We start from the raw sequence: 27,124 nt of genomic DNA on the forward strand, positions 1-27,124 counted from the left end.
GTGGGAGAACAGGTTTCACTGTGATCATATTAAATAACAAGCATACTTTATTGTAGTATAATTATTAAGTATGGGGACATGAAATATTGTTAGAGAGTTACAGATAACTTTAATGTGAGTGTATATAGAATAATAATAATGCACATTTTTTCCCTTAATATGAAAATGTTTTTGACATATAGTAGGGTGTGGAGAGGGCATCTTATAGTAAACAAAGTGTGGTACAGTATGGTCATATGTCTGCCAGTTTTTTTGGCAGTCTGGATTATAGAAAGAATGTAGCACAGACAAGGCTTTTGGTAAGTCTTGAGTGTAATGAAGGGTAAGCTGGAAATACAACTTTTTCATGTCAGTAAATGGTACTGTAAAATTGGCCAGTTCCTTAAGATCTTTTTGATGAGTGGAGTTTACAGAAATAATTTGAAGGAAAAAAATTCTGAAATCTAATATATGTGATAATGGAGAAATAAAAACTGTAATGGTGCATTTAGAATATATTTTTTATTACTCTAGGTTCATTTCTGACATAACTTGTTTTAGTGAACCACTTGAATGATCTTGGTAGCTATGAAGTTTTAATAGCTAACACTTGGAAAGCCTTGTAGTTTAAACAAATGTCAACTTCAAAATCACATGCCTTCCTTAAGAAACTATCCCAATTTTATTTTATTAAAAAAGAAACCAAAAAACACAACATGTGAGAGACTATTAGGAGGTAAAGTTGTGGAGGTTCCTGTAAAGTGGTGACTTTTTTCTAGATGGGGTTTTACTATTGTGCCACAAAATTTTTGCTATATAAAGTATTTAATCTTCCTCCTTTATAAAGCTGTTGAACTCTCACTTCAGAGCACTAGTCCTTTGCTTCATGCAGGACTTGAAAGGAATCCATGTTTTATTATAGTTAATTAAAAGAAAAAAGAATGAAAGTGAAACACAGGCTCTAATGTTCATTCTTATCTGGGGAAACAAGCTAATAGAAAGGAGAGATTTTTGGAAAACCTAAGGTCTGTATCTGTACTTGTGTTTCAGATCTTTCTTTCATGACAATAAGCATTCTCAGAGTGCCTTTCTACACCTGATAACCTTTTGGAAAACAAAAGACTGTTGGGAAAAACAGTACTGGAGATGGAGATGATAATTTCTTATGCTTTGAATAGAGGCCCTTTGTTTTTTAGGATCTACCCCAGAAATTTCTGCAAACACATTGAATTGCATTGAAAACGAAAAGAAAAACATTGAAGTTTTACTAGTTTTGGTCCCAGGTCAGGATTCTCAAAAGTGTAAAAACTGCAGCAGGGAGTTAGCAAAACTTTTTAAGATGAAAAAATAGCCAATGTTTTGAGAACTTCTGATGAAAGGAGTTGAGGCAGAGGAGCTGTTATAGGCTGGGAGTGAAGATGATGTTCCAGAGCTGCTGTGCCTTCCTTTTGCAGCCTCACCTCCAGCAGTGTGTTGTTCCCTCCTGTAGCCCCAGTGAGATTATTTGTCAGATCTAGACATGAGATAGGTAAAATTCAGCCTGAATAAAATGTTCAGCTTTCTTTTAGCTCTCTTTGCTGTAAGGTTGCTGAGGGTGGAGGAGAGTAAAAATGAAGAACATTTTCAATCTAACTTTATGGAAATAATACAGAAATCATTGATGAAATTAAGGGAAAATTAGGTGGAACTTTAGGTCACTGTGACATGAGTCAGAAAATCCAGTTATTTTTCAGGGAAGAGTGTATATGATTATATAGAATTTTTTTACTGGTTGTGCTGTTTTCTCTGCATAAATATCTAAAAATAGTAAGTTACAACACAGATATTTTGGGTTTGTTTGAATTGCCTTCTTTCATGTATCCTTTATATAGCATGATTCATCTTTTGCTTTATTCTACATAGTGCTGATTGTAAGGTGTAAATAAGTAATCAGTGACTGAAAAAAAAAAGTTACTTGCATCCCCTCTGAGGTTGGGAATATGTCTGTTAGAAGTTTCAAAAGACCATCTTTTCTGGGAAAAAAAAAATCATTTTTAGGGAATAATGAAATGGACTTTTCCAGAATAGTGAGATACAGTCGTATTTTTTGGAAGGCTAGTTTGAATATAATATTTATTTTAACTGCTTATCAGACTGCATTCTTACTGTATAGCTAAGAACTAACATCTTTAAATGTTTCATAGCCACTTCTGTATCTGTCCATGTCTTGGTCTTTTGTGACTGACTTTTTACACCTATATGAGATGCTGCTCCAGGCCCAGAGACATTACCTGGTATAGTGAAGCTGACATTTTCCCAAAATTCAGGAGAAATGCAGGGCAGCAAACTGGGTTATCTTTTAGAGGTGAATGCTACTTGCATGGACTTAAGTCTCCCTTGTGTTAACAACAGCAGTTTCTTCAATGAATTCTTCACTGTGTTTTATGCTAAGTTTTGGGGGAGGAAAAAACCACACTTTTGCTTAATGTTTTCAGTGTTTCTGTGTGTTAGAAATTGTTGTGACATTGCAGCCTTGAATTTGTTGTCAGAACTAATTTCATTAATGTTTGTGTGATTTCAATAAATTTAGTTTTTGTATTATATTGTTTCACCCAAGGCATAGATCCATAAATTGGAAAATAGGTATTGTCTTTTGACTTGTTTGATGAGGAAACTAAGTGAGAATTTTATGTTGGAAACACTGAAGTCTTCTTAAGCCTTTATAGCCTAGTTATTGAACTTCTGTCTTACAATTAAGAGAGAAATGAAACCTTTTGAGAATGGTATTGACACCCTGCAGGGAAAAAACGTCAGCTGCAAAAGTTTTTACATTGTCATGCTTCTTGGTCAGAAAATGTCATTAAGTCCCATCTTTTCCTTATGCCACTTAATTTGAAAATAACAAACCATGTGTCTGTAATGTAACTGCATTTTGGCCTGTGACTTTGATGTGTCTGAGCTGTGTTTGTGTTACTTCTGCTCTGTAACATACAATGTGTCACTTCTGTTGCCGAGAAAAAACTTTGGAAAAAAAAATTATAGTGATTGAGACATTCCAATTATTAATATTCCACTCGATGAATTTCACAATCAATCATCTCATTAATAGGCCTGTCTATGACTAATAAATGAACAGAGTCTGTCAAGATCTTCAAGAAGTTCATTGCACGCTCTAAAATTGGGCATTAGTGCTTTTGATCTTCATTGCAGTTATCAGTTAGGTATAATAGCTCGAGTAATACTCATAGCAGCCTACAAAATTTGTAGAGGTTTACTCCTCTTTGAAGGCCAGAGTTAACAAAGTTTCTGAAGCAGTGCACGATGCATGATGACATTATAGGGATGGTGCACATAAGATGGTTTTTCATGTATTGGCATCACTAATGTATATATAAAAATCACATTGTTTTTTGAAGTGTAAGAAACATAGTCATGATACCTGAATAAACTGCTACACTGTTAATAATTTTTTAAAATTTAAAAATCAGATTTAGAAAAATTGTTTTTAAGATGCCTGATACCTTCAAGTAAAGGCAATTTTTAAACTTTTATTTACGGGTTTATGTGTTTGAAGAGCCAATAAACAGTGCTCATGTAACAGTACTTAGATTTACACATCAGCCAGCTGGTATAGCCAGATCTTCAGTTTTTCTTTTTTCTTTTTCTTTTCTTTTTTTTTTAACTTTTTGGAGGTATTTGTGAGCAGCTTGATGTTTTTGACATCTGTGTGACAGCTTCTTGCATAAGAGATGAGCAACATGTTATACCACCCAGCTGTGTGTATTAGTCTGCACATCAAGCTGAAGAGCAGCACTTAGCCAGATCTGACAATCAAATGTGAACTAGTACTGCCTATACACAGGAGTGCATTTTAATGTTCTGTGCTTTTTGCCAAGAGGCTGGTACTTGACAAAGAAATTGTCAGAATCTCTCTTTTTTTTTTCCCTTCCCACAGATGTGAGTCCATGTTGAAATATATTTTTTTCCCCTGCAGTTTAATGTGGTTGATCTTACGGGTAATAAAGCCAATCTAATGTTTTCAGCGATTCCATGTAATAAAATTCTGGCAAGCTTTTAGCGATAGACAAGTGTAACTGTTTTAGGATATGCAGCAAATCAGCATGTCATTCTCTGCCAGCTTAATCCAATGGCTTCATGGCCATAACATGCCAGCAACCTGTCCCCAAAGAAAACTGGGGACGTAGAGAACTTACAGTGCCAGTTCAGAAATGTCAGTGCTGTTCTTGGGCTCGTTAAGAGTCAGTGCTCAGCACATTGTGAGCGTGGAGATGAGTAAGTGAGAGACACCTGCTCTTATTGTAGTTGGACTCATCTGTAAACCTCCAAAACCTCTACACTTCCTCATGATTTTAAACCTCTATCATCTTCCTTAATGCTTAAATTTGAATAAATGGAATTAATTGTCACAGAATGCACAGTTATACTCTTAATAGTTCAGCTTTCCTTGTTTATGTGTTTGCTGTAAGCCAGGAGTTAGTTACTACATGCAGTATTGTTTTCTTCTTTTTTTAAATAAGTTTGCCAGAATAGAGAAGATTGTTTTGACTTATTTATGCAACCCAAAGTGATGATGAAGAGGGAAATGTAGAAGAAAAAGGATTTTTTTATTTGACAATTAGTTCTCTTGTCTATGGAATACTCCATTTGCAGTAACATTTAGGTGATGAAATATGTAGTTTCCATATAACTTGGTTTCATTAAAGCATTAGCGATACCTTTTTTATCTTATTCTGTGTTTCCCTTTGTATTACACTTACCATTCCTGTAAAAACTGTATTCCATTTCCATCTGGTCTTCCTCTTACAACAGATAACTAAGAAATTCATGTCCAGTTATAAAGTAGGCACAGTTTTGAAGAACATTAGACTGACATGGATTTTGATCGGTGTAATAAAGACTGATTATCTAAAAAAGAATTCAGGAGTAAAAGTTCTCATGTGCTGAGAAACAACCTAACTTGAATTACTGCTTTGTAAGTCGAGAAGTTCAACTGATTTTTTTTCATCTGTTTTTCCTTATTTAATTTTCCAGAATTGATGGTAACAAGAGAAATAATTGCACCAGTTTTTGTCATTTTAATGCAACTAATTTTATACTTCTCTGTTTATATCTTGGTTTTTGTCTAATTTTCTTTTTCAATTTTACCCTTCCAAAACAGAAAAAAAGGCTTCTTGAAGAACTTGGAGAGAACAGACTTCCATATATGACTCCAGCCGATGATGATTTCCATCAGTTGGTAATGTATTTCTTCTAACTTGTTTTAAACTAAAATGACTTTTTGGACCGAACAACAAATAAATCTTTCTTCAAAGACACACTGTGAAATCTGGTATGAAAAAAGGTGTCCTGATGGCTGATAATGGACTTCCAGGTGGTGTGAAATAAGATCTCTAGAACTGAGATATTCATGAATGAGAACTTGGTGAACTTAGTTTATTTTTAGGGGTGTACCCTGAGTTCCAGGTAACGTGTAACAATCAGAGTTTCTCATGCTTTGTTGAAATAAAACACATCTCATCATTCCTTTAATTTTTTTTTATCTGAGCTGTGAAGAGACCTGTTCTTTATAGCTTGTGTTTGGCAGAAGAGGGAGAATATTAACATAGAAATTCAAATTTTTGAGACCTTAATTTTACTTTCAAACAATAACTAACCATTGAGACATTGCTTAAAAAACAAACTGTGGAAACAGGAATACCTCAAATGAAACCAAACAAAAGTAGGATCAGGCCCAGTAGACTCATGAGTAGTAAACCAAATGAGTGTGTGGAAAAATATGATGAATTAATAGAATTTTCTGCATCTGTCTTGCATCTTTCTATATTGGCTATAAAACACAGGGTAGGTTCAATCAGATCAAATTGGATCACTGTAAGGCAAAAAGTATAAGAAATAATCTCGTAGTTTGAACAGCTACAGCAAGCATGCTTACATTACAGGTGTGTTATCTGTCTTCTATATATTGATATATGGCTCAAAGATGTAGAAGTGTGGAAGAGCTGGAAAAATTTATAAGAGCTAAACAGATGGATTTTATTATTTTTTTTTATTTACAAAAAACCCAAACACATTCTTTTTAGTCTTAAACTAAAGTTCATGAAGAAACTCTTCCCCCTTTTAAGACACAGGGAGCTGATTTTTCTCCTTCCTTGTCCTGTTACATCCCCTCCTGTTCTCTTTTTCTGTCTCTGTTACTGGCAAGAGCTGCTTTGCCCAGCATCTTTTTTTTTTCCTATCTTTGTAAATCCACATTCTCATGGAGCTGATGTGAAAGGAGAAGGTGGAGCCAAGATTGCCCAGGTGGCATCTCATTTGCTCAGTATCAGTAACCCATAAATATAGAAGACAGTGGGAACAAGATAAGCAGTGAAATCAGACCTGTTCAAGCCTTAATAAAGTTTAGATACACTCTTTCTGCAAATATAGAATTATAGTTTCTATGTAGTATATGCGTGCATGCTAGGTATTTTTAAGTGTACATGATAATCTTAAGCATCACAAGCACCTTTTAAATTCTGTGGTGGTTATGAAATGTTACTTGAATCACAGCTGTAGAAATTACAAATTCCATGACGCTTAAATGCACTACAGATGGGAGGAAAAGAAGGGTGAGAGCTTGAAGACAACAAATTGCGAAGTAAAATATCACATACACTTTAGTTTTACAGTCTGTCTTTCCTGGACAGACCTGCCCTACTCCTTTAAGGATCCACCTCAGATAAAGCAGCATTCTTTGAACATGTTGGAAAGGTTAGGTAGGCTGCAAGTAGAAAAACTGCCATATCCTGTCAGATGTGGAAGCGCACAGCCTGAACAGAAGTAAGAAATTCCATCATAAGCAGAACTTCACTGACATCCTCTTTCAATGTGTCTTGCTTGATGAAGGATTTTAGAAATGGGCCCCAAGCCACAGGCTGAAAAACTGTGATGTTTAGCGCCAGTTTGGAATAAGAAAAAGGCTTTTAAGAAGGTAATTCACAAATATTTGAAGTACAAACTATCATTTTATGACGTATATGGTAGTTTTCTTATCGAGGGTCCTTATTGTTGATTTCTAACTTTATTTTGTCAGTTGTGTCCATAGGGTGGATCTGTGTGTTGATTATCACCATCAGAAGGGAAAGCATCTATATATTTAAAATCCTGTGTGTAACGTTAAATGCAGATTTGACCATCAAATGTGTTTTTTATTTTTTTTGTCCTGTAGTTGCCAGCAATGTACCTACTTCTTTCCGAGTGAACAGTGAATTGACCTTTAATACTTGCTGTCAGAGTTACAACACAGAGGACACGATTACTCCCCCTTCCCCATCCCCCCGAAACAACAAGGTGTCCTATGTGAACCCAGCATTCACCCTGGATCTGATCCCTTAATGTTTTCCTTATGTGGGGCATAGCACAGTCACTGGTTGGAGATTTAAAGAAGACCAAACTGTTTTCATGTGATGTGTCGGAAATGTGTTTCCACTTCCTGCTTTCTTTGGAGATATCAGTGTGGTTTTTTTCTTTTTAAGGTAGAATTCTAAGTGTACAGTGTGAAACTTCATGATAAAGTAGTTCTTAAATGTGTGATCTTAAAACAGAATCCAAAGGTAACGTGCCTCTGACTTGGCTGGCAACAAAATGTGCAAGGCATTACCTCTGCAGTTCAGAGGGGGGAATACAATGTTGTTACCTTTGTAAAATCTGTGTGTTTCCTTTCTAGTGCGTGTTTTCAGGCACTTAATTGCTTTACATCATATTCTTATTTCCCTCCTGTTTCTAATAGTTGTTTGTAATTTCATGGGTGCAATTCATGTCAGAAATTCAGTCTCTTTGTATCTTTGTATAAATGGTTTAAAAATACGTAGTATTAATGACTGTTTAAATATACCACAGTAGCATATGTTATGTGGTAACTGGTTAATCTGAGTATGTCCAGTGTACAGAATTATTTAAAGAAATACTGGGATACTGTTATAGAACTGTTAGTGCTCTTTCTTTTATACATGGCATTTGCATAATGAAAGAAATAATGCAGTAATAGCCTTTGTATGTCACAACATATAATGTTCTGTCATTATTAAGTATGACTGTGAAAAGGTATTTATGACTCCCATCAACCTGTACCCACCCATCTGACTGCAGCCTATAAGTGTAAGTCTGAAATGTACAGTTACTGATTTCAGAAGTTGTTGTTTATTTTTTCACTGTACTGTTCAGTGGCTGGAGATACACAGCACTGATTGAAACAAAAGGGACAGTTCAGGACCTCTAAAGGAATCATTTTGAGCTTTTGACAAGCTCAGGTGAATTGCTTTTATCAAGTTTAGATTCAGTTCTTTGAATGAAAGCTGGGATCCAGTGTTCTGTGCTGGGGATTGTAGAGGGACCTTTAGACAGATATCTGGGACTGTTTTCAAGCTTTATATTTGAAGTTGAGGATGTAAATACAATTGTCAGAAATTATTATTATCTGTAGATACTGTTAGAGGTTTTTTCCCTCTCTCCAGGAAGCTAGTTTTTGTAAACTGTAAGAATGTGTAAAGAAGGGGAGTTAGCTTCACTGTAAAAATTTCACAAGAAATGGTGACAAGGATTACAGACAAACTAAGATTTATTATGTGTAATCATTATTTTTAAAATAGGCTTCCTTTTATGTTCCTCTTTTTAGTAGAAACAAATGATTCTATAAAGCCAGCTCTTCAGAGTTGTAGGATAACAGTGTGTTATGATGCAGAACTGTAACTGTTTTCATGCAGCAGAAAATGTGCATACTGACTTACTGCCTGCTTTGTGTTTTTTAAAGGCATGTTCTTTGGATTTTAAAATTAATTTCCTGAAAGGAAAGTCTTAAATGAGACTTGGAAGTAGATAGTACTAGTAAAGTCATTTTGAGTTGTACCAGAAGGAACCCACAGATGGACTGTACATCAGTGTGGTGCTTTGTGCTGGTGACTTTTACTTGTATTTTTAAAAGCACTTTGAATGTAAGATATTAGGTTAGTAAAAGTTTTGATGGATCAGTTTTGTGCATCCACGTGCTCTTGCCCCATTTCCTAATGCCTTCAGATTTCGGTTTAACATTTTTCCCCACACCACCATTGGTATCTGCCTTTTCCCCAGTCTAGTGACTAATTTCTGGACAGAAGGAGATAGATGTCCTTTGGAGCTTCACACTTGCTAATTGATACTTGATATACTCACATTGCAGCCTTTCCCTTACTAAAGGCACTAGTTTGCATCTATTTCTTTTATTTATCTATTAATTTTAATGAAATACACAAGAACTCTTTTTAAGAATTTATTCTCTCTAGCCTTTGTCCAGTTTGCCAAAAAGTCTCAGCAGTAGTTAAAGCAGATTTACAGGCAGCCAATAAAAGGTGTGATTATGTGATACTCGCTTCCTTAGAAAACCAGATTAACAAAATAAAATTATCCAAGCCTTCCTGGAGTGGGAAGCAGTATTGTGCATACAAAGCAAGACGCTGCTGATTAGCAGTGTTATACCTTGCTGGGAGTTGTTGCCTCCACACGCTGCTGGATTCTGAACTCCAGCTGATACCAGAGCTGGTATGGTCAGAAGAGGATATGAGGAAAAAGGATATTACAGGTAGGGAGCTGGGGAGGAAAATAAGTTTGGAAATTTTCTGTTATCTAAAAGGAGAACTTTTATATAAAACAGGAGAGCTAATTGGCATGCACTGAGGAATGTGAAAACAGAAAGGACCAGTGTGTAGAGGACTGTTTTGAAGTTAGACATGCAGTGCATTTTTTTAAAATTTACATTTTCATTTTTTTACATTTTCCCTAGGAAGTATTGTTATATCAAATGGTTTGAGTTTATCATGTAGACCTCTAGAATTCTGTGCATCAGAATGAAACAAAATGGTCTTTGCAACCACTAAAAAAGAAGAGTTGCTTTTTCACTGCTTGGTAACCTGTTGTTTGTATGTGTAAAGGCAGCATTATCTACAGGTTCATCAGATGAGCTTATATGTTCTACTAATTTCTGCCAGAATCCTCTGACTGATTGATTGATTGATTGATACTCTCTGGTTACAGGCCACTGGTACATATCCACAGTGTGTGCAATATATTGATATATGGAAATAAAGTAAAAAATACTGGCATTTGTTTCTTCACTATATTCTAGACTCATACTTGATAACTTGACAATTTAGCCTTGTCTCTTTTTCAATAAATGAAATATTTTGATTCTTGTAAAAACAATAATTGTTTTCCTATTTCTGTTGTTTGGTGTTTTTGTCTTTTTCTTCTTTAGTGGAAGACCAAATATTCCAAGCTGATTTTCAGAAAATCTGAGACAGTACCTGAAGAGCTCCATCAAATGGTACAAAAAGGCTTTCTGACCTTGCGAGAACACGATTGTTTCTTTCAAGATCTTGTAAGGATCAAAGGAAAAGATTTCCTTACTCCAGTGTCTCGTATATTAATTGGAAACCCAGGATGCACTTACAAGTACTTGAACACAAGATTGTTTACAGTTCCTTGGCCTACTGAAGGTTATGATATAAAATATTGCAGTCCTCAGATACATGATGCTTGTAAAGCATTAATCAGACTTAATGACTACTTGCATATTGAAGCAGTCAAGACATTACAAGGACAAAATTTATGTGAGACCAAAGAAATGAAAGATACTGCTGTAATAGATAGGGAGCAAAGTTTTGCTACTTCTCTTACGGAGCGAGGGTCTGTTTCAAAAGATCAAAGCGGTGTTTGTGTACCAGAGGATGACTCCGTAAGTCTAAAGAACAGAACATCTTATAACCTGACTTTATTAAATTATATGGATCCACTGCAAATGCTGTACTTGAAACAAGAGCCTTATTTTGGAATGGGGAACATGGCAGTGAGCTGGCACCACGACGAGAATCTGGTTGAAAGGTCGACGGTTGCTGTGTACAGTTACAGCTGTGAAGGTGGGTGATGGGAGCTGACCAGTCGTATAATTATCTTAAATCCCTGAACCCCTTTTCTCTTTCCCTGTGTGTATGTGCATAAGCACACCTGCATGCCAGTCTAGGCTTGTCATGTGCTTCTGAATGCGTTGTGGTGCCTTTTGTATTTAAGCCTTATCTTTATTTTTACTAAAACCTGTACAAAATATACCTGTGTTTACTGGCTTAGCAGTTGTTCTCTAAGTAGCTTTAAAAATTGGTGTAATTAACTTCCTGACTAAGAGCCAGGAAATCAAAATCTGTCAAATTCCTTTTTCAGGTTAGTGCATGAGCATGTTTTCTGTCCTGTAAAATGTTTCACTGTAGTTGAGATCACCATTTTTATGGTGTTATTTGTCATATACAGACTTGCTTCTACTTTCTGCTGGTTTTACTACTCTTCTTTCTTTGGAAAGATCATTTTCAGTTGGTTTTGGATAGAAGTATTACTATATTTATTTTGAAGTTATGCATTTTGTCTAGGCATGCTGTAGTGTTAATGCATGTTTTATGGGACTTGCCAACATTTCTGTAGTTGGGAAGGGTGGACATTTTCTGTTAAAAGAACTGTTATCTGACAGGCTTTGGATTTCTTTTAATGACTCCCAGTTTTGCAGGGCATAAGATTAGAATTTAGACACTTGATTTGAATTTGCAAATGCTCCGTTATGTTTCATAACTCACAATGGATTTTTTGTTATTCCAAAAATCCTTTGATGTTTGCCTTAGAACATGGGAAGAATTCACGTTGACTTTGGTAGGTTTTGGATAAAGGCTTTGATGTAAAAATGATAGTTTATACTTTCATGTGCATTCTCTTATTGGTTTTGTTATTAGTTTTGAAACTATGGGTCACTTTGTTACTTAATGTACAGCTGAAGTCATATTATTTACTTTTTCCTGGACATAAAACATCAACTGGCATAGCAAGCTGAATAAAAGAGATTTCCTGACAAGTAAAAGTGTAATTTTCTTCATAAACTTTTTTCTGCCCTGTTTGTCAAAGGCATTGGTATTTTATGTCCAGTAAATACATTGTTTTTTTCCCAGTAAGACTGTAGATAAATATTTTTGCAGTAAGATTTTAAGTTAAAGAAACTTCAACTTAATAATACTGTGTGTGAGGATTTATTGTAATATGCTTAAAAACATTTTACTTTAACATAAAATTTGCTTATGGGGGGGAAAAAAGTGAGTCCCTTTAAGTTAAGAGAGCTATAAATCAACAAATATGAAAACTGCTATGTTTATCCATAACTCGTCAGTTGATTTTGTTTCTTTTATTCAGCAAGTTAAATAGGTAAAAATTATGGTGTTTTAAAACCACTGTAAATTCTGTGGAAGATTTGATTGATGGGGGTGTAAAGACATATTTTATACATTTAGACTAAAAATTATTTTGATATCTGTGCACAGTTAATGTTTTTGCCACATACAAGATTTTTTCATAAATATACTTGCATTTAAAAGTTTGTAATTTTTTTCTGGAGGGTTTGAAAATAGACATGAAAACAAAGAAACTAAGGTCTTTCCAGTGAATAAATTGATTTAGATTTACAAAAAAAAAAAAAAAAAAATTACAACTTAAATTTTTTCTGTTTTTGCTCCAATTGAAGTTTGATTATATATGGGGTGCAGGGTGGGGGGGAGGAGAGAAGTCCCTTGGCAGGAGGTGGCAATATTAAAACCTCAGTGTAACTGGAGACAGTGTAAGAGATGTTTTTTGGGGAAGAAAATTATTTATGAAGTCAGATCTGAACAAGATTAAATTCCACTTACGGCCCTTGAGCGTGGCTCAGGTTGGGTTCTTGAACCTGAGAGGGAGTTTGAGGTGCCTGGTGTGGCTCCTGAGCCTGGTGAAGAAATGTCCTGCGGTGTCGCTTTGTGTGCAAACAGTTCACTCATCTGTCTGTGTGCAGGGAGGGGTTGTCACTGTATATCCCTGAAGCAATGACCTGCTTCTTTGTAAATTGGAGGAAATGCATCCTGTTTATAGCTTATGAGCATGGCTTTGTCATTGAAATGACAGTAAATACTTGCGTGTGCTGAAGTTTTGTGCCCAGCACATCCAAGAGGAGGGGCCAGTCTACTTGATTGTAGAGAAATAAATAGATTGTCTTTTTTTGATCTTCTGATTTTCTGTTCACAGAAATGAATGCTTGTAGTTATAAGCTTATCAGTGTTTATAATATTATTCTTTCCAGTTGCGTATCACTTCAGTGGTTTCTTCAGTTCAGAGACTTGCAGTATTTCCCATATGTCTTACCGAGCTCTCCATAACTGTAAAGCAAGAGGAATCTCAACATCTTTTTGAAAATTGTTGTGACATCTGTGTAGAATCATGTCTTGACTTCTCTTATTATTTTCCATAAATATATTTACTTTTTTTGCCAATATCTTTGATTAGTACTTACGCCATTAATTCATTTAGTGTCGAGTTAGCATTGAGTTCTCACTGTGATGTGTAATGACTATCACAGAATCATTACAGAGTACGTAATAAAAAGAGTAGATGTGGTCAGAGTTTTTTTGATGGAACAATTTTTCCTTAGAAAATGTGGCTTAGATAGATTAGTAATTTTCTGGGAGAAAGCACTGATTCTGTGGGAAGTGCACACACGCATTGAGCACGTTTATTTTTGTTGAAACCAACTTGATTCTCTTTTCTGCTAGGTCTTGCCCATTTCTTTTGTCAGCTCTCAATTCCTCAAATTCTCACTGGTCTCTGAGGTACTCCAAGCACTGAGGATCTGTGGCAGCCTTTAGCATGTGGAAGCTCAGGCTTCCAGAGCTTCATGGCTAGTGTTGATCTACCCTGCTGCCAGTGTGGAATCCCCAGGTTGTCAAATTTTGAACAGCAGGAGCCCTAGGAGTCAGGCAGTCTTACTGTGTTATGGCAGCTCTTTGTCAGACTGTTTAGAGATGCACAGCTCAGGTTATATGGTTTTCTTTTACTTTAATTTGCATTTTTATATCATTAATTGCTAGGTACCTACTTATTTGATTAAATAGTGTTAAAAGAGATACTGCTGTAATTGAAACCACTTATTTTTTTGTTCACTTGTTTATTGTTTGATGCCATAATGAAAATTTAATGTTTGAAACTTTGATCAGTGTTAATTGGAGTAGAAGCAGTTTTTAATATGCCGGAAAAGGAATTTAGGCACCAACATAAAGATATTGGAACAAGCTGATATTCTAATTGGTATCAGTGTTTATTTTCTTGTTTCCTTTGTCAAATTGTTTCAAAGCAACCTCAAATGAGTTACATTTCTAACAACAAAACAAGGTAAACATTTTGCTTGATGCTCATCTGAATAATATTTGCTTTATACATTACACTAGGCTAAGAATAGGTTGTCAAGTGATAAGAACAGACCCTCATAAAAATTTGAGAGGTTTCCTTTTAGTGTGTGTGCTGCATGAAAGTGCATGAGTGGCAGTCATGGTGCATATGCAGAACCGAATAGGTTACCGAATGTGTGTTCAATTATACTGTCACTAACAATATTCAGCATTAATTTACCTTTCAGAATTTACTGAGGAACAGGAATTTCAAATTTCGACCAATTGAGCATTTTTAAAAACACATTAGCTTACAAATATCCTATCACCTGAGAGCATTAAGGTAAAAACTTATTCAGGATTTTAATATAGTAAGCTAATAACCCATTTTTATTTCCTACTGCAGTTATAAAAGTGAATTGCAATCCAGTAGAAAAAGGGCATTTTCAAAAATTGGATTTTATCCATGAAAATTTCCTAATGACCAGCTTTCCCTCAGGTCATTTTAAGTTTTGCAGGAAGTTTTATTACTTAGCAGAGCACTAGTTGGTTCTAAAGATGTTCTTTGAAGTAGAGACTTGTTTCAGTTACTAACTTAAAGGAGATGGAAAAGAATGTGATCACTTGAAGTGTGTCCGTCTTTCTGTTACCTGGATTTCCCACAGACTGTGTTGGAGGTTGGATAAGTAGTTTTCTCTGGATTCTTTACCATATCTAGTTTGTCTATAAGGCCTGTTTGCTGTTTAACTCTTGAACTTCGGAACAACTGGCACTGGTGGTTGACAAGGTGATGTTGAAAGGTTTAACAAACTTACAGTTGGTTGCAGTGAATTCTGATCTTGAAGGAGCTTTTATGCTTGTTTCTTTTGCACACTTCTCTTTTGTATTTTTTCACTCTGTGATGTTAGAAGCAGCATCCTAGCACTAAACCTAATGATGGCTGTTTCATTGAATTGTGAATAAAAATAATTGAGATTCACTACAGATGTGTGTTTCCTCACAATGTTAGAAAAAAAAATCCTGAAACTACAAAAGTTGTTTGGAATTGAAGTCAATCTAACTTTGTAGTTGACCAATAACCCTCTTTATGTACTGCTTAATGGATAAAAGTCATGGAGTAGACATCTGTGCAGGATGAGACCAATTATATTAAATGATTTCTAGTGTCAGTAATATTATAGAAATATTGCTTGTTGAAATAACAGAAATGGTATTTAGGAAATTATGTACCACTTCTTAAGAAATGAATATTTGTGTGGCATGGTCTATCTCTAACTTGTAGTTTCTGGCCAGTTGGAATTACATTCTGAGAATCACAAATTTTTAATGATCCAATTACTTTCACAATAGTAGATTTGAATCCCTGTTATCTAAAAAGAAATCATCATTTGAATTGACTGTTGTGGGTTGTGGGGGTTCTTTTAAACATGCTCTCACTGATTTGATCAAATACTGTCTCTCCTTCAGAAATGAAGGGGTGACAGAATATTCTTTGTTCTTATTTTAGTGCCTTTGTTCTTGATAAAGCTGAACACAATATTCCAAATGTGAATTGATAAGAACATTGTTGGCAAATGTTAGGATTTTTGGTTTTCTGAATGTCATTTGCAAGAAAAAATTAAAATGTTGGTACAGTTTAACTTCTTATGCTATGGCTTTTCAAGTAATAAGGTAGAAGAAATAACTCTGGGCAGATGTTTATTCTTTCCACCAGCTGCTAAGAAGCAAAGCATGCTCTGCTTCTTCCACTTCTTGCATACAACATATATAAATTGCTATTGAAAGACACTAATAATTTATATATTTGATTAATTCAGGGATATGTGCCCAAATTCTTTTAAGTTCTGGAAAAATCAAACAATCCATAAAATAAACCAACCTTTTTTTCTGTAGCTCTGTAACAATGGTCGGTTGGATTTAATGACAGAGGAGATGCTTTCAGTCCTTTTTTGGCAATGTGTTGGCAATGATTCTCTTGTTTTAAGAAATCATGCAAAAGATTACAGCTTGACTTGAATAAAGAACATTTAGGTTTCAGAGTGTCAAAAAAATCTCAAACTCTCCAGATTTTGGTGCTAAATAACAAAGAAACCTTTCAAAACCACTTTCTGTGCCATGGCACAATAACCAAACTAGTTCCAGGAAAACAAGTTTCATGTTGTTCTGAACCTAACCATGACCAAAACCTGATAAGATCAGTTCTTAGAGCTGGAACATCTCTGAAATTTGAGCTGCCTAGTTAAAAGCGTAATGTTGTGGCCAGTTTCCTGTAGAAGTTACATTCTCTCCTTCATGGTTCTACCATAATTGCAGGTTTGATGAGGTATTGTTGTTATGTTGTGATGAGCTTGTTACCTGATTGCACCATTTCATTTGGGATGCCAGCATAAAGGTTTTTTTTACAGGCCAAAATCTTTAAATCTTTACTGACCAGAATTCAAATTTGGACATAGTTTTGTTGTTATATTTCCACTAAGTACTGTTGTATTTGACCATTTCTGTATGGTTTACTTCAAAATTAACTTGTGTTCTTAAGGTGCTGGGTATGTGCAAGATCCATATGATTTACTGTCAAATACATATGATATAGATGCATCCAAATGTTTTCACTTAAATGGGAACCGTAATTATATCAATAAATATACAACATTCAGTCATGCTCAAGGTGTCATAGGGAATTTAATAACAACTTGTTTTTATGTAAAAGTTTGTCAGTGCTACCTGGGGATATGCCACAAATGTTAAGGTGTCTTTTCTTCCCTTGCTCTCACTTTCAGAGTAGCATGCATTTAAAAGCAAGTAGCAGCTTGCTTCCATTTGTTACCAAAATGACATGGTAGGAGCAATCAGTTTCAATTGCTGCTGATAATTATAAGGTGCAATAATTGAGAATATAGAGAAAAGGAGACTGTGAGCTGCATTTGAACTCAGTACTTAAGCAATAAAAAATTTATCAAACTGCAAAAAATAAGTCATTTTAACGAGCACATTCCAAAGGTGCTGGATTTATGAGGAGACCCCAGGAAACTTTGATTGAAATTGCTGTCTCTGATTGTAGTTCTATATTTTATTGGTGCCATATTGTGAACAGTGCTGCTGCCAAAGTGAATGGGAAAGCAGAATAACAGAGAGAGTTAACCCAGAAAGGTTACTTCTTTTCATAATATCCATGATGTATTGCATTAAAAATGCCTTGAAAGCCATCCTATTTGCAGTTTTCAGAAAATATTTTTCTTAAATTAAGTCACGATTTATCTGAAGAGGGTAGAAAACATGAAAGCCCCTTGAAGAGTTTAGTATTGATTTTTCTGAGTATTTGCTAGCTCTTGTTTTCTCATTTGTGTGCTCCTTGATAGAAGGGCCTAGACTTGCTCCCAAGCCAAAGCTTCAGTTGGCTGAGAGCTGCAGCAGTGAAGGGAGGGAATCTGGGGACTAAATTTACAGTAAGATTTTTAACTTAAGAACTTTTTAGATTGGCTCTTCAAAAGGTTTTTCCTCTCTGCTTCCTGAATATAGACAATATTTAATTGGCATAATAACTAATAGATTGTCTTAATTTTCCAAGGGCAACCCCCAATTAAAAAAGCAATGTAGTAACCACGTGAGAGGAGTGACATGAATATTTTGAAAGTGTGAGTTCAAGACCGCGTTTTGTGGGTGCCTATTCTAGTAGGAGCTATATGTGTTCAATATTTTTCTTCTAGAATTAAATGAAGGGAAAGGTTTTAAAACTTATTACGTGAAAGCACATTTCAAGTGGACAGTGAAATGGACACACACAGTTACTAACTTGTAAGCCAGAATTAGGCATGTTACATAGTTCACTTCTAACCATTCACTGCCGTTCTGTGCCAACTGCTTATTAAAACTTCATCCTCCCTGTCAAAATGCTCTGTTACTTTAGCCCTAAAACTGTTATACCATAGCTCCCAAATACCTTGTTATAAGTGCTGACTGTATCTTTCAATTTATACGGCAGTGAAGTAAGCTTATGAAAATAGTTCTGAGGGATTAAGCTCTAAATACTATTTCTATGCAGTGGATTATTTTTTCCCCAAGCTCAACATGTTCGTGTTGCCTAATGATAAGAAAAGTGTTGTGACAAATGTATTGAAGCTTCGTTGGCTCTTGCACATGTTATCTAGCATGTTTGACTAATAATTTTGAGAAAAGAATGACAGATATGATTCCAAGATTTGCTCAACTTTGGTCTAGTCTGTGTTTTGTAACCATTATTTCACCTTACTTTGTCTCAGTTTATGATTTACTGAAATTGCAAGTATGTACACAAATGAAATTGCTCATAAAATGCTTTGGCACTTTATGACTTGAAATTCTTTCAGAAGTTATCTATTGCTATATCAGTGTTACTGCATTTTTAAATTTTTTTCTTCTATGCTTATAGTTTCAGTAATGAAACAAATTAAATTGAGTGAAGCTTAATGAAAACTCCTCTTACATGTGCTTGAGAACTTCAGAAAACCTCAAGTCCACTACAGACCTTGGCTTGATTTGCCTTTACTTTTTAATTAACCTGAAGTTTTCATCTTGGTAAAGCTGGTTGCAAAAAAAATTATTGATCTCATATGGCTTTTTTCTTTTTTACTTTTACCTGTTGCATACTCGTGAATTTGGAGATGATGATTATAGCAAGTGGAGGTTATAGAATCTTTAAGCCTGTTAAGATTGTACCAATATGGGATATCTTTAAGTCTGTATTATTAGACGAGATTTTATATTTTAGGATTCTTGCCCTGTCTCTCATGTTTGTGGTGTTTTTCTCTCTCTCTCAAGATTCAGGTGTGGGAGAAAGCAGTGAACAAGAACTGAAGGGAAGAGACCCAGCTGTTTGGCACGTAGGCTTGAAGGTAGCGTGGGACATTGAGACACCTGGATTAGCAATACCACTTCACCAAGGAGACTTCTACTTGATGCTTGGTAATTTTCAAGTGCTAAGAAGTTAAACTTTCTGTTGACAGTAGAGAAAATTACATTTATATTTAAGTAAGTTAACACACCTTCCTTTCAGTTAGGGCTTTATTTAGAAAGATGTGAAATCTGGCTAGGGTATATAATAAATTCCTTCTTCCCTGCCTACTTCCAGAGTATTTTGAGGGAATTTTTTTATTAATGTTTCTTTCACTTCACAGCTAAGAAAGAAATAGGTTTTTTGTGCCTTTTCTATCTGTTTTTTAGTCGGAATTAATAGTCGAAGACAGGCTTCAGGCCATAACCAGAATTTCCTAAGATCTTGTGAGAAGTTGCACCGCATCTGTCCCATCCTTGTATTTCTAGATGCTTTTTGTATTCTTAATGCAGTTTTTCTGAATAACTGGGAGCATTTGCATCTGTTATGTTCAACAAATAAATTTCTGTTCTTCAGCGTGGCTTATAGAGTGGCACCTGTATTATGTAAGCTGTGAATGTAGCAGTCTTAAAGTTTTCTTGTACCATGGTTCTTGAAGTTTCAGTCATGCCAATCTGTGGATGTTTTATTAGTCACCAGTTTTACACCTGACACTTCTGTCCTTCTGCTACACTTTTCCATGCCTATATTCAAACATGCTATTTTCTAGTGGTGGGATTATACTAAGATCATAATGAACAGAGCTGCCTCACTCTAAGAGTGAGTCTCAATGTCTCAAGCATAGAGGATTAAAAGAAGAAAATTAAATTGAGTTAATTTACTTGAGCAGCTGAGCTCACGCACTCAGGTTTTTCCATGGAGAGAAACGAAGCAAGAACTGCTCCTAAGGTTTGTTGACACAAAATCTGTTGCTTTTTATTTTGGCTTGTGTTTCTCTTGGTTATAACTTTTTGTTTAAATAAATTTGGTTAAAAATCAAACAAAACAAGAACAAGGCTTTTGACAACATCACGTTTACCTGGTTAGTGTCTTGGCTTGAGAGATGTCACCTTTGAAGACTGAGAGCACTTGCACTGTTGCCTGTTTGTGTTTGTGCCTTGGAAGGTAAACTCCATGGAATGTCCCTAGAATGACCTGTCACTCCCAACTTGATGAGCAGAACAGTCTTTTCAACTTTCCCTTTCCCTTTCGTCTTCCAACAATGATGAAAACAGTTTACTTACAACAAGCAGTACATTTGTTGGCCATCTTAAAAAATATATACCATTCTGTGTTCTTAGTTACCTCATCAGATCTTGTGCACTGTCATCAGTGAGGTATCTTGTGTGAAACCCCTGTACTGACTGTGCTCTTAAACGTGTTTTGACATGAACAGATCAAGTGTGAAGATGTGAGATCCTTTGGCACGGTGGTCTGGATGTGCCTCCCTTTTCTGTATTTGTGAGGATACAGAAAGAGAGAGTGAAGTGACAGCTAAACATTCTTAGAAAGGCTACTGTTAATCTATTTTTGTGCAATAGCATCTAAGCCATCAAGTAAACTTATTATCTAATCCTTCCTGACTGGAAAGTTTGTGCATACACAGCTATGCTGGGCAACAGAATCAGAAGGTGATTAATAAAAGAGGGGGTATACCTATAGTATTTTGATTGAAAAATACTGTGGATTGTAGTTGACTGAGTTACCAGATCATAAGGGCATTTTTTATTTCCCCAATGGAATTCAAATGCAGTAACTGAAGTACTATCAGGAATGCTCTATGAAGGGTGGCTCAGAAAATTAGTTTATTTAATACGTAACATTGTGAGCCTCTTTAGATGGAAACAAAGGATATATTTAACATTCCTTTGAAGATGAAGAGTAAATCACTTTCTTATTAATACTTTGTGAAGAGCTACAGATTTGAGCTCTGTAGGCCAGGTGTTTTGTTAATCTCTTCTGTGTTTCCATAGTCTTTGTATTTCTTTTCAATTACTTGAAAAAAAAAATTACTCTTCTACACAGTCTAAGAGGGTATTCCAAAATGACCCTTTTATTAGGTTACTGTGTGCAGCAGAACTGCCTTTATCATTTTCACTTGAAGTGAAAGACAGTATAAGTGGACGTATATTGTTTTAGTGTACTTTTTTCTGTTCGGATTTTTTTGAAATTACTTTTAAGAGGAGGCACCTTGAGGATGCCATCTAAAAGGTAAAATAGGAAACCTCTGTTTTTAAAAAAAATCCTTTGGCAATAAAAAAAGAAAATTTTAGATTCCTTTCTCTTGTGCATTTGTACGCAATATATTCCAGACCCTCATTTTCAGTAAGCAGAGTCTTCTTGCTGGCATTATTTTAGAAAGCAGTGGCAGCAGTAAGTAAGACATCTAGAAAATAGAACATTAAGAGTACTGCAGCTTCTGGAGCTGTTGATGTACAGAGGCTGATTGATATATCAGACTGGTAGGATTCGTTCTGACTACCATTGACTCATCCACTCTAGTAGAAGACTTAGTAACTCTGTAGGTCTGTTCTTCCAGTTGTTGAAATAGTGCAGTGCTTACTGCTTTATATGGATGCTGTAAAGTGCTGAAATGTTGCTTATAATTAAAAGTCCGGTCCTATCAAGTCCTGTACCTGTAATACCCCGAGTACTACATGCAAATCTTATATAAAAAAGTGTGGTGACAGTAATGTACAATTACAGTAACTTGTAAATCCAGATCAATGGGTATAGCAAAGTAACAAAGAAAAACAGGGGTGTTGTTTTAGCATTTCTAGTAGACATTTAATAATGTTTATGTTCCCCTCTTCATTGGCTCTATAAAATGGATTTTGTTATTCCGGGTAGAAATTTAGTAAAATGTCTTAAAATTTAAATTGACATCTGCCTTCTCAGCCGCCCTCTTCAGATGAAATCGTGAGCCGAAATTTAAATGCATGTTAATCCTAAACATGAGGTGACCAAATCCATTCTTCCATTAAGCTGTTACAATAATATAAGGGGTGAGGGGGTTTAGGCAAAACCAATCAAAACTCAAAATTACTTTCAGTAAGACAGATTTTTTAAAATAATTTTTTTAAGGCTTTCTGTAATAATAAGAAAAAAAGTCTGGTGAATGACTGCAAGTCTGCTGCCTAAAAACTCGAATCTGAACTTTATATCACTCATGAAACGGAAACACTTTAGCTCAATTTAGAATAATATATTGGTCTGCAGAGGAAGTGCATACTGAACCCTGCTGTCTCAAGTACACAGTCAAAGGGTGTCTAATATGAAACGTGTTGGGTGCATGCAATAAATCCAAAACGCGTGGAGGTGAGCAAAGGGCCCCATCTGCTCTGTCCTGGAGCATGCTTAACTAGGGTTGTCATGGTCCTACTATTAAATTGGAATCTTTCCCCTAATCTTTGAGTTAGACATGACCAGATTTGCAAGCAGATTTACAATTTTCACTAATTTTCCTACCATGACTTCAAAACATACCTAACAAAAATATATTCTGGACTCTTTCAAAGGCAGATTTACTTTTCTGCAGCTGTTTCCCATAGATCAAGCTCTTGCTTGAAGGTTAGGGTTTTAAAACAGCATGAAGATGAACTTTGAATCTTATACCACTCCCACCCCTAGCAAATTATAGTTTGAGAAGCATCAAAAAATCATTTTCCTAACCAACCAGAAGTAGGGTGCACACATTGCAGAGGTTGGCTTGTGGTTAAAGATAAGTATTTAATGGAAGCGCTTCCACATGTATATAATGACTCATTAAACTATTTCTAGATATTTAATCTGCTTCTATTTTCACAAACTAACTTGAACCCTCTTTGCTCTCTAGCATCTTGAATGTGTTGGAGTTTTTTACCTCTCCCCTCTCCCTTTTTTTTTTTTTTGAGTCCACATTTAATCCAAATGGTGTATTCCTTACTATTAAGACTTAGAACTTCAGGAATGTATTTGTCGTTACCAAACTTTGATCACGAAGGTTGGCAAATCTCAGACACATTTTTTTAAATTTTAAAATTTACTATTTAGCTTTTAATTAATTGTATTTTGTTTGTGCAAAAAACTAAAAATATTTCTTAGTTAGGGAAAGATCATCCTTCTAGCTTTCTGTTGTAAAAGGAATATTCCACTGACCCATAATTTCTTAGGAAGGAGGCATACCTTCCTGGTCTTTTTATTGATACATCTGCAGTAAAATTAGTTTTGTTAGATTTTGTCCTGTTAAAGCATTGTGTGCAGTTGGATACAAGTAAAATGGAAATGGTGGAAAAGCATTTTAGTGCTTTGAAAATTGCACTGTAATATGGTTAAAAAGAAAATTCTTTACTTGTTAATGGTAGTTAAGAAAACGAATAACAAAAGTCCCTGTCACTTCTGTTTGTAGATACTTGTGGTGGCTAGAATATTAAAACTTTTGCCAGTGCTTTAAACATCGCTGTACTTTTTATTTGCTTCATGAAATAGATGATGAAAAGGCAAATGTCTAAAAAGTTCAGGAAGAGCAGTTGAGAGAAGATAGAAAAGGCTATATAAACCCCTGTTGATAACTCTGAGAACCATTTTCCATTGTGGTTTGTGTTTTCCTGGGAAGTACTTTACCTCCAAGTAATAAGTTTTGGGCCTTTAGTCCCCACTCCCTTAAGTAAGGTTTGGCTAAGAATTCCTTTTCCTTCTGCCTTGTATTTGTTATGACTTAATAGTCTGCAGTGACACGGGTGTACAGTCATTGTTTCAGAGTGCTTTGGCTCCTCACCTCACTGGTGCTCTGATAATTAGTTAAGTAGTAGAATGAGTTAACTGTATGTATGTTATTTGAATGTATAGACATATCCATTAGCCTGTTCTTTTGATAAGGGCTGTGTAAGCACAGTGCTTTCAGTGTTTCTGCTGGTGGAGCCCAGGAAGTTCAGCTGTCTAGAAGAAAGTGGAGGTGTGGACAGAGCAGGATCAGGGACTGAGAACAGTATTGGAGAGGAAAAGGAAGGAACTGGCAGTACTTTGAAGCAGCAGAGAGGACTCTGCTGAGGTTCTGTTCTGGGAGGGACATCTTTGAGAAGAAAACCAGGCTGATAGATGTCAGTACAGGGGAGGGAGAGACAGATCTATAATGTGAACCTGCTTCCACCCTTTAAAATAGAGTATGCAGCATCCAAATTCCAAAATGTATCTGCTGTCTCTAAATGGCAGTAAAATCACTGAGAATTTTTGCTGGTAAGGAGGCCCCACACAGAGAAACATAGTCTGCATCCAATAGTAGAGGGGTGGTCAGCTGTTAAATCTATGGCATTAGATTCAGCTGTAAGCCCACTTCCTGCACAGAACTTCCATGCAAATTTTGGCAAGTCCCTTGACCTCTACTTACCCTTAGGTTTTTCTGTGTTGGTTACCAACTTTACAGAGGGCTTGCAAAATAGCAAAATAGCAAAATAGCATGTATTGGACTTTATTAGTTTTTCTTGATTGTTCTCTAGAATTGCTATTTTAAATTAGGAAAATTCATACTGTTTTAAAATTTATAAACGTTCAAAAAGCCTGATGAGACTTCAGAAAAATATTCTGTGCAAGCGACAGCATTTTTCATAGCCGTGGGAAAGCTTTGGGAGAGGAACAGTCATATAAGCAGAAAATTGTAGTCCAATTCTCAAAACTTCTTTCTTATCTAGCAATTAGTTAATTGGCATATGCATCTTTTAAGCATGCATGTGGAATTTTTTTAGAAAGAGAAAAGATTGTGAGACAGTTCTTGAAACTACTAAATACATTGCTAAGTTGGTGTTAATGGTAATTTAAAATAATAAGTCACTTCTCATATGCATTATACAGTTCAAATAAGTTTTTGTTTTTGTAACAGATATTAAAATGAGATATCCCTGCCATAGTTGTCCAGAACTGGTGGCAAAGTAAGGTCCCACTGTTTTGTGACAGGAAAGACCATGTTGGCTCTGACCTCACCGCAAATTCGGGAGAACTGTCCAACAGACAACTGGCCTGCCTGCAGTTTTCCAAAGCAGGATGGACAGATATATGTCTGCTTTTATATACATGTACTTTTTGTGATGCATTATGCTGAAGAGGCAGCGTTTTGGTTTTCCAGACCTCGCCAGTCAGTGCTCAGTCATTTAAAACTGATGTTACCTCCACGTGTGTTGTATTTTAGAGAACCCACGAGAGCGCTATGGTAGTTCCGACACGGGTGACCGAAGAATGTAACAGCTTTGGTTTGGCTCTAAAACCAGAACAGTAATCTGGGTATAGTGTTCTGTATCTGAATAGAAGCTTTTACTGCCAAATGGACAATGGCCAATTTAACAAAGAGCGATTTTTCTTCTCAGTTAATATATATTTAGTAGAAAAAGAAAGCAAATCTTTACCGTAATCTTTTAAGACCTAAAATGTATTTTTTAATGTGCTTTGAGGCATGCAATCCATGAAGCTTCAACTATTTTTGTACGATTAGAGTTTTAGATGAATTGTAAACTCTTAAATTAAAATTACAGGCTTCTTTCTAAGATTCATAAAGGATTAGAGACAGTTGGAAGCAATTCCAAGGCAGAACTCTACAGTGAAAGATTTGCCAAGGGTTTGAATAAAGGTGCAAATCAAAATGTAATATGTCTAATTCTGTGTTAGCTAAATAAAACATGCCACACTGAATGGACACTGAAAGGGGTAGTGAAAGTATTTAGGAAGATGTGACTGAATTATCTAAGCACTGGAGAAAAAAGTAGTGTACTTAATTCATATTCAACCAGATTAACTTCTATTAAGTATAATTTTTTCCTGTACTTAAGGTTTTTTAATCTGTCCCTAGATGATCTCAATATGACACATCAGCACTGTGTTCTGGCTGGTTTATCACCTCGATTCAGCTCAACTCATCGAGTGGCAGATGTAAGTATCAAAAATGTTTTGCTGTTTGGTCCTTTGTAAAACTAATATTCTGGTACCTTATATGTAAAATCATGGTGCTTTATCCAGATTTGTGGTTCATGTTATGCTTATGATTCAAACTGTTTTCTTGAACAACTGCTTTTTGATTAGCTTTGTACTGAGGCCCACTTGCTTCTGTATTGGTAGTTTGCCTAAACTCCCACGTAGACATGTCAGATATGAATTCAGAAAGTGCTACATCACACCTCATGGATTGCTGATGAAATATGGAAACTGCTTTTTACCTGAAATGTTCTACAGCTGTTTTGCTGTATTCATGTTCCAGTCCTAGTTGAAAGGTGAAATTCATGATGAGATAGAAATACTCAAAACACACACCAGCAGTGTCCACTGGCAGAAAAAAAGGCCTTTAGGAGATCAGAACAACCAAGACTAGGCATGCGTATGCTTTAAATTGTGTCCTTCTCTGCATTTGAGGATTGAATAAGCAGAAAAGCTAGCTTCAGCATAATTTATATCAATAACTATATAGACAATTCAAGAAGCTTTACACTTTTGTTACTGTTCTGCTTTGGTTATTTCAGAAGCAAATTGTTCAATATATTTGAGAAGTACATATTTTCTGAAGTGTCTATATATAAATTTTTGTTGTATCTTTATAGTGTTCTAGAGGAACATTGGAATACATATTTGGACAATGTGAACTGGCACTCCAGAATTTACAGACTGATTCTGATTCAGTGGCTTTATCTTTGAAATCACTGGAAGCTGCAGTTGTGAAGCAAGTAGAAGAAATACATAATGAGGTGAGATGATCTGCACCAAAAATGCTTCAGCCAGGTCTGAGTGGTGCAGTCTCTTCATGGAGTTAATGACAATCACGTTCAGCTGCTTACATTGCTTTGTGCAAGTTTGCAATGTGGATTTTATGACTTTTTTCCATGGGTACAGTAATGGGGATTATCATGGAAGTTTTCATTTTTCCTTCTTAAGATCCCTCTGCTGGTAAAGTAAGAGAAGTTTCATAAAATATTGCACCAAATCTGGCAGTGTGGTGAACAAACAAACTACTCTAGTGCTTCTCTAACTGAAAGGAAGAGAGAAGAAGAAATTAGAGGATTAGAGGGAAAGAGCAAGGTAGAATTTTACAGCTGTTCCTCCCTGGTTCCCGTTGAAC

At 35.6% G+C, this 27,124-nt stretch overlaps 1 protein-coding gene across 5 annotated transcripts in view; it reads left to right on the plus strand.

Annotated features, from left to right (window-relative positions):
* FTO (fat mass and obesity associated) overlaps positions 1 to 27,124 on the plus strand; it is a 237,463-nt gene that overhangs the window by 34,876 nt on the left and 175,463 nt on the right. For all 5 annotated transcript variants that reach the window (XM_017833584.1, XM_017833581.1, XM_017833583.1 and 2 more), the window contains exons 2-6: positions 5,138 to 5,215; positions 10,244 to 10,904; positions 19,002 to 19,145; positions 25,868 to 25,947; positions 26,610 to 26,753. In XM_017833584.1, the coding sequence (XP_017689073.1) occupies positions 5,183 to 5,215; positions 10,244 to 10,904; positions 19,002 to 19,145; positions 25,868 to 25,947; positions 26,610 to 26,753 (1,062 nt within the window). In that variant the 5' untranslated portion in view covers positions 5,138 to 5,182. The remainder of the gene's footprint in view (positions 1 to 5,137; positions 5,216 to 10,243; positions 10,905 to 19,001; positions 19,146 to 25,867; positions 25,948 to 26,609; positions 26,754 to 27,124) is intronic.

Source organism: Lepidothrix coronata, unplaced genomic scaffold, assembly GCF_001604755.1.
Source record: "Lepidothrix coronata isolate B3197 unplaced genomic scaffold, Lepidothrix_coronata-1.0 Scaffold217, whole genome shotgun sequence".
Classification (NCBI taxonomy): domain Eukaryota; kingdom Metazoa; phylum Chordata; class Aves; order Passeriformes; family Pipridae; genus Lepidothrix; species Lepidothrix coronata.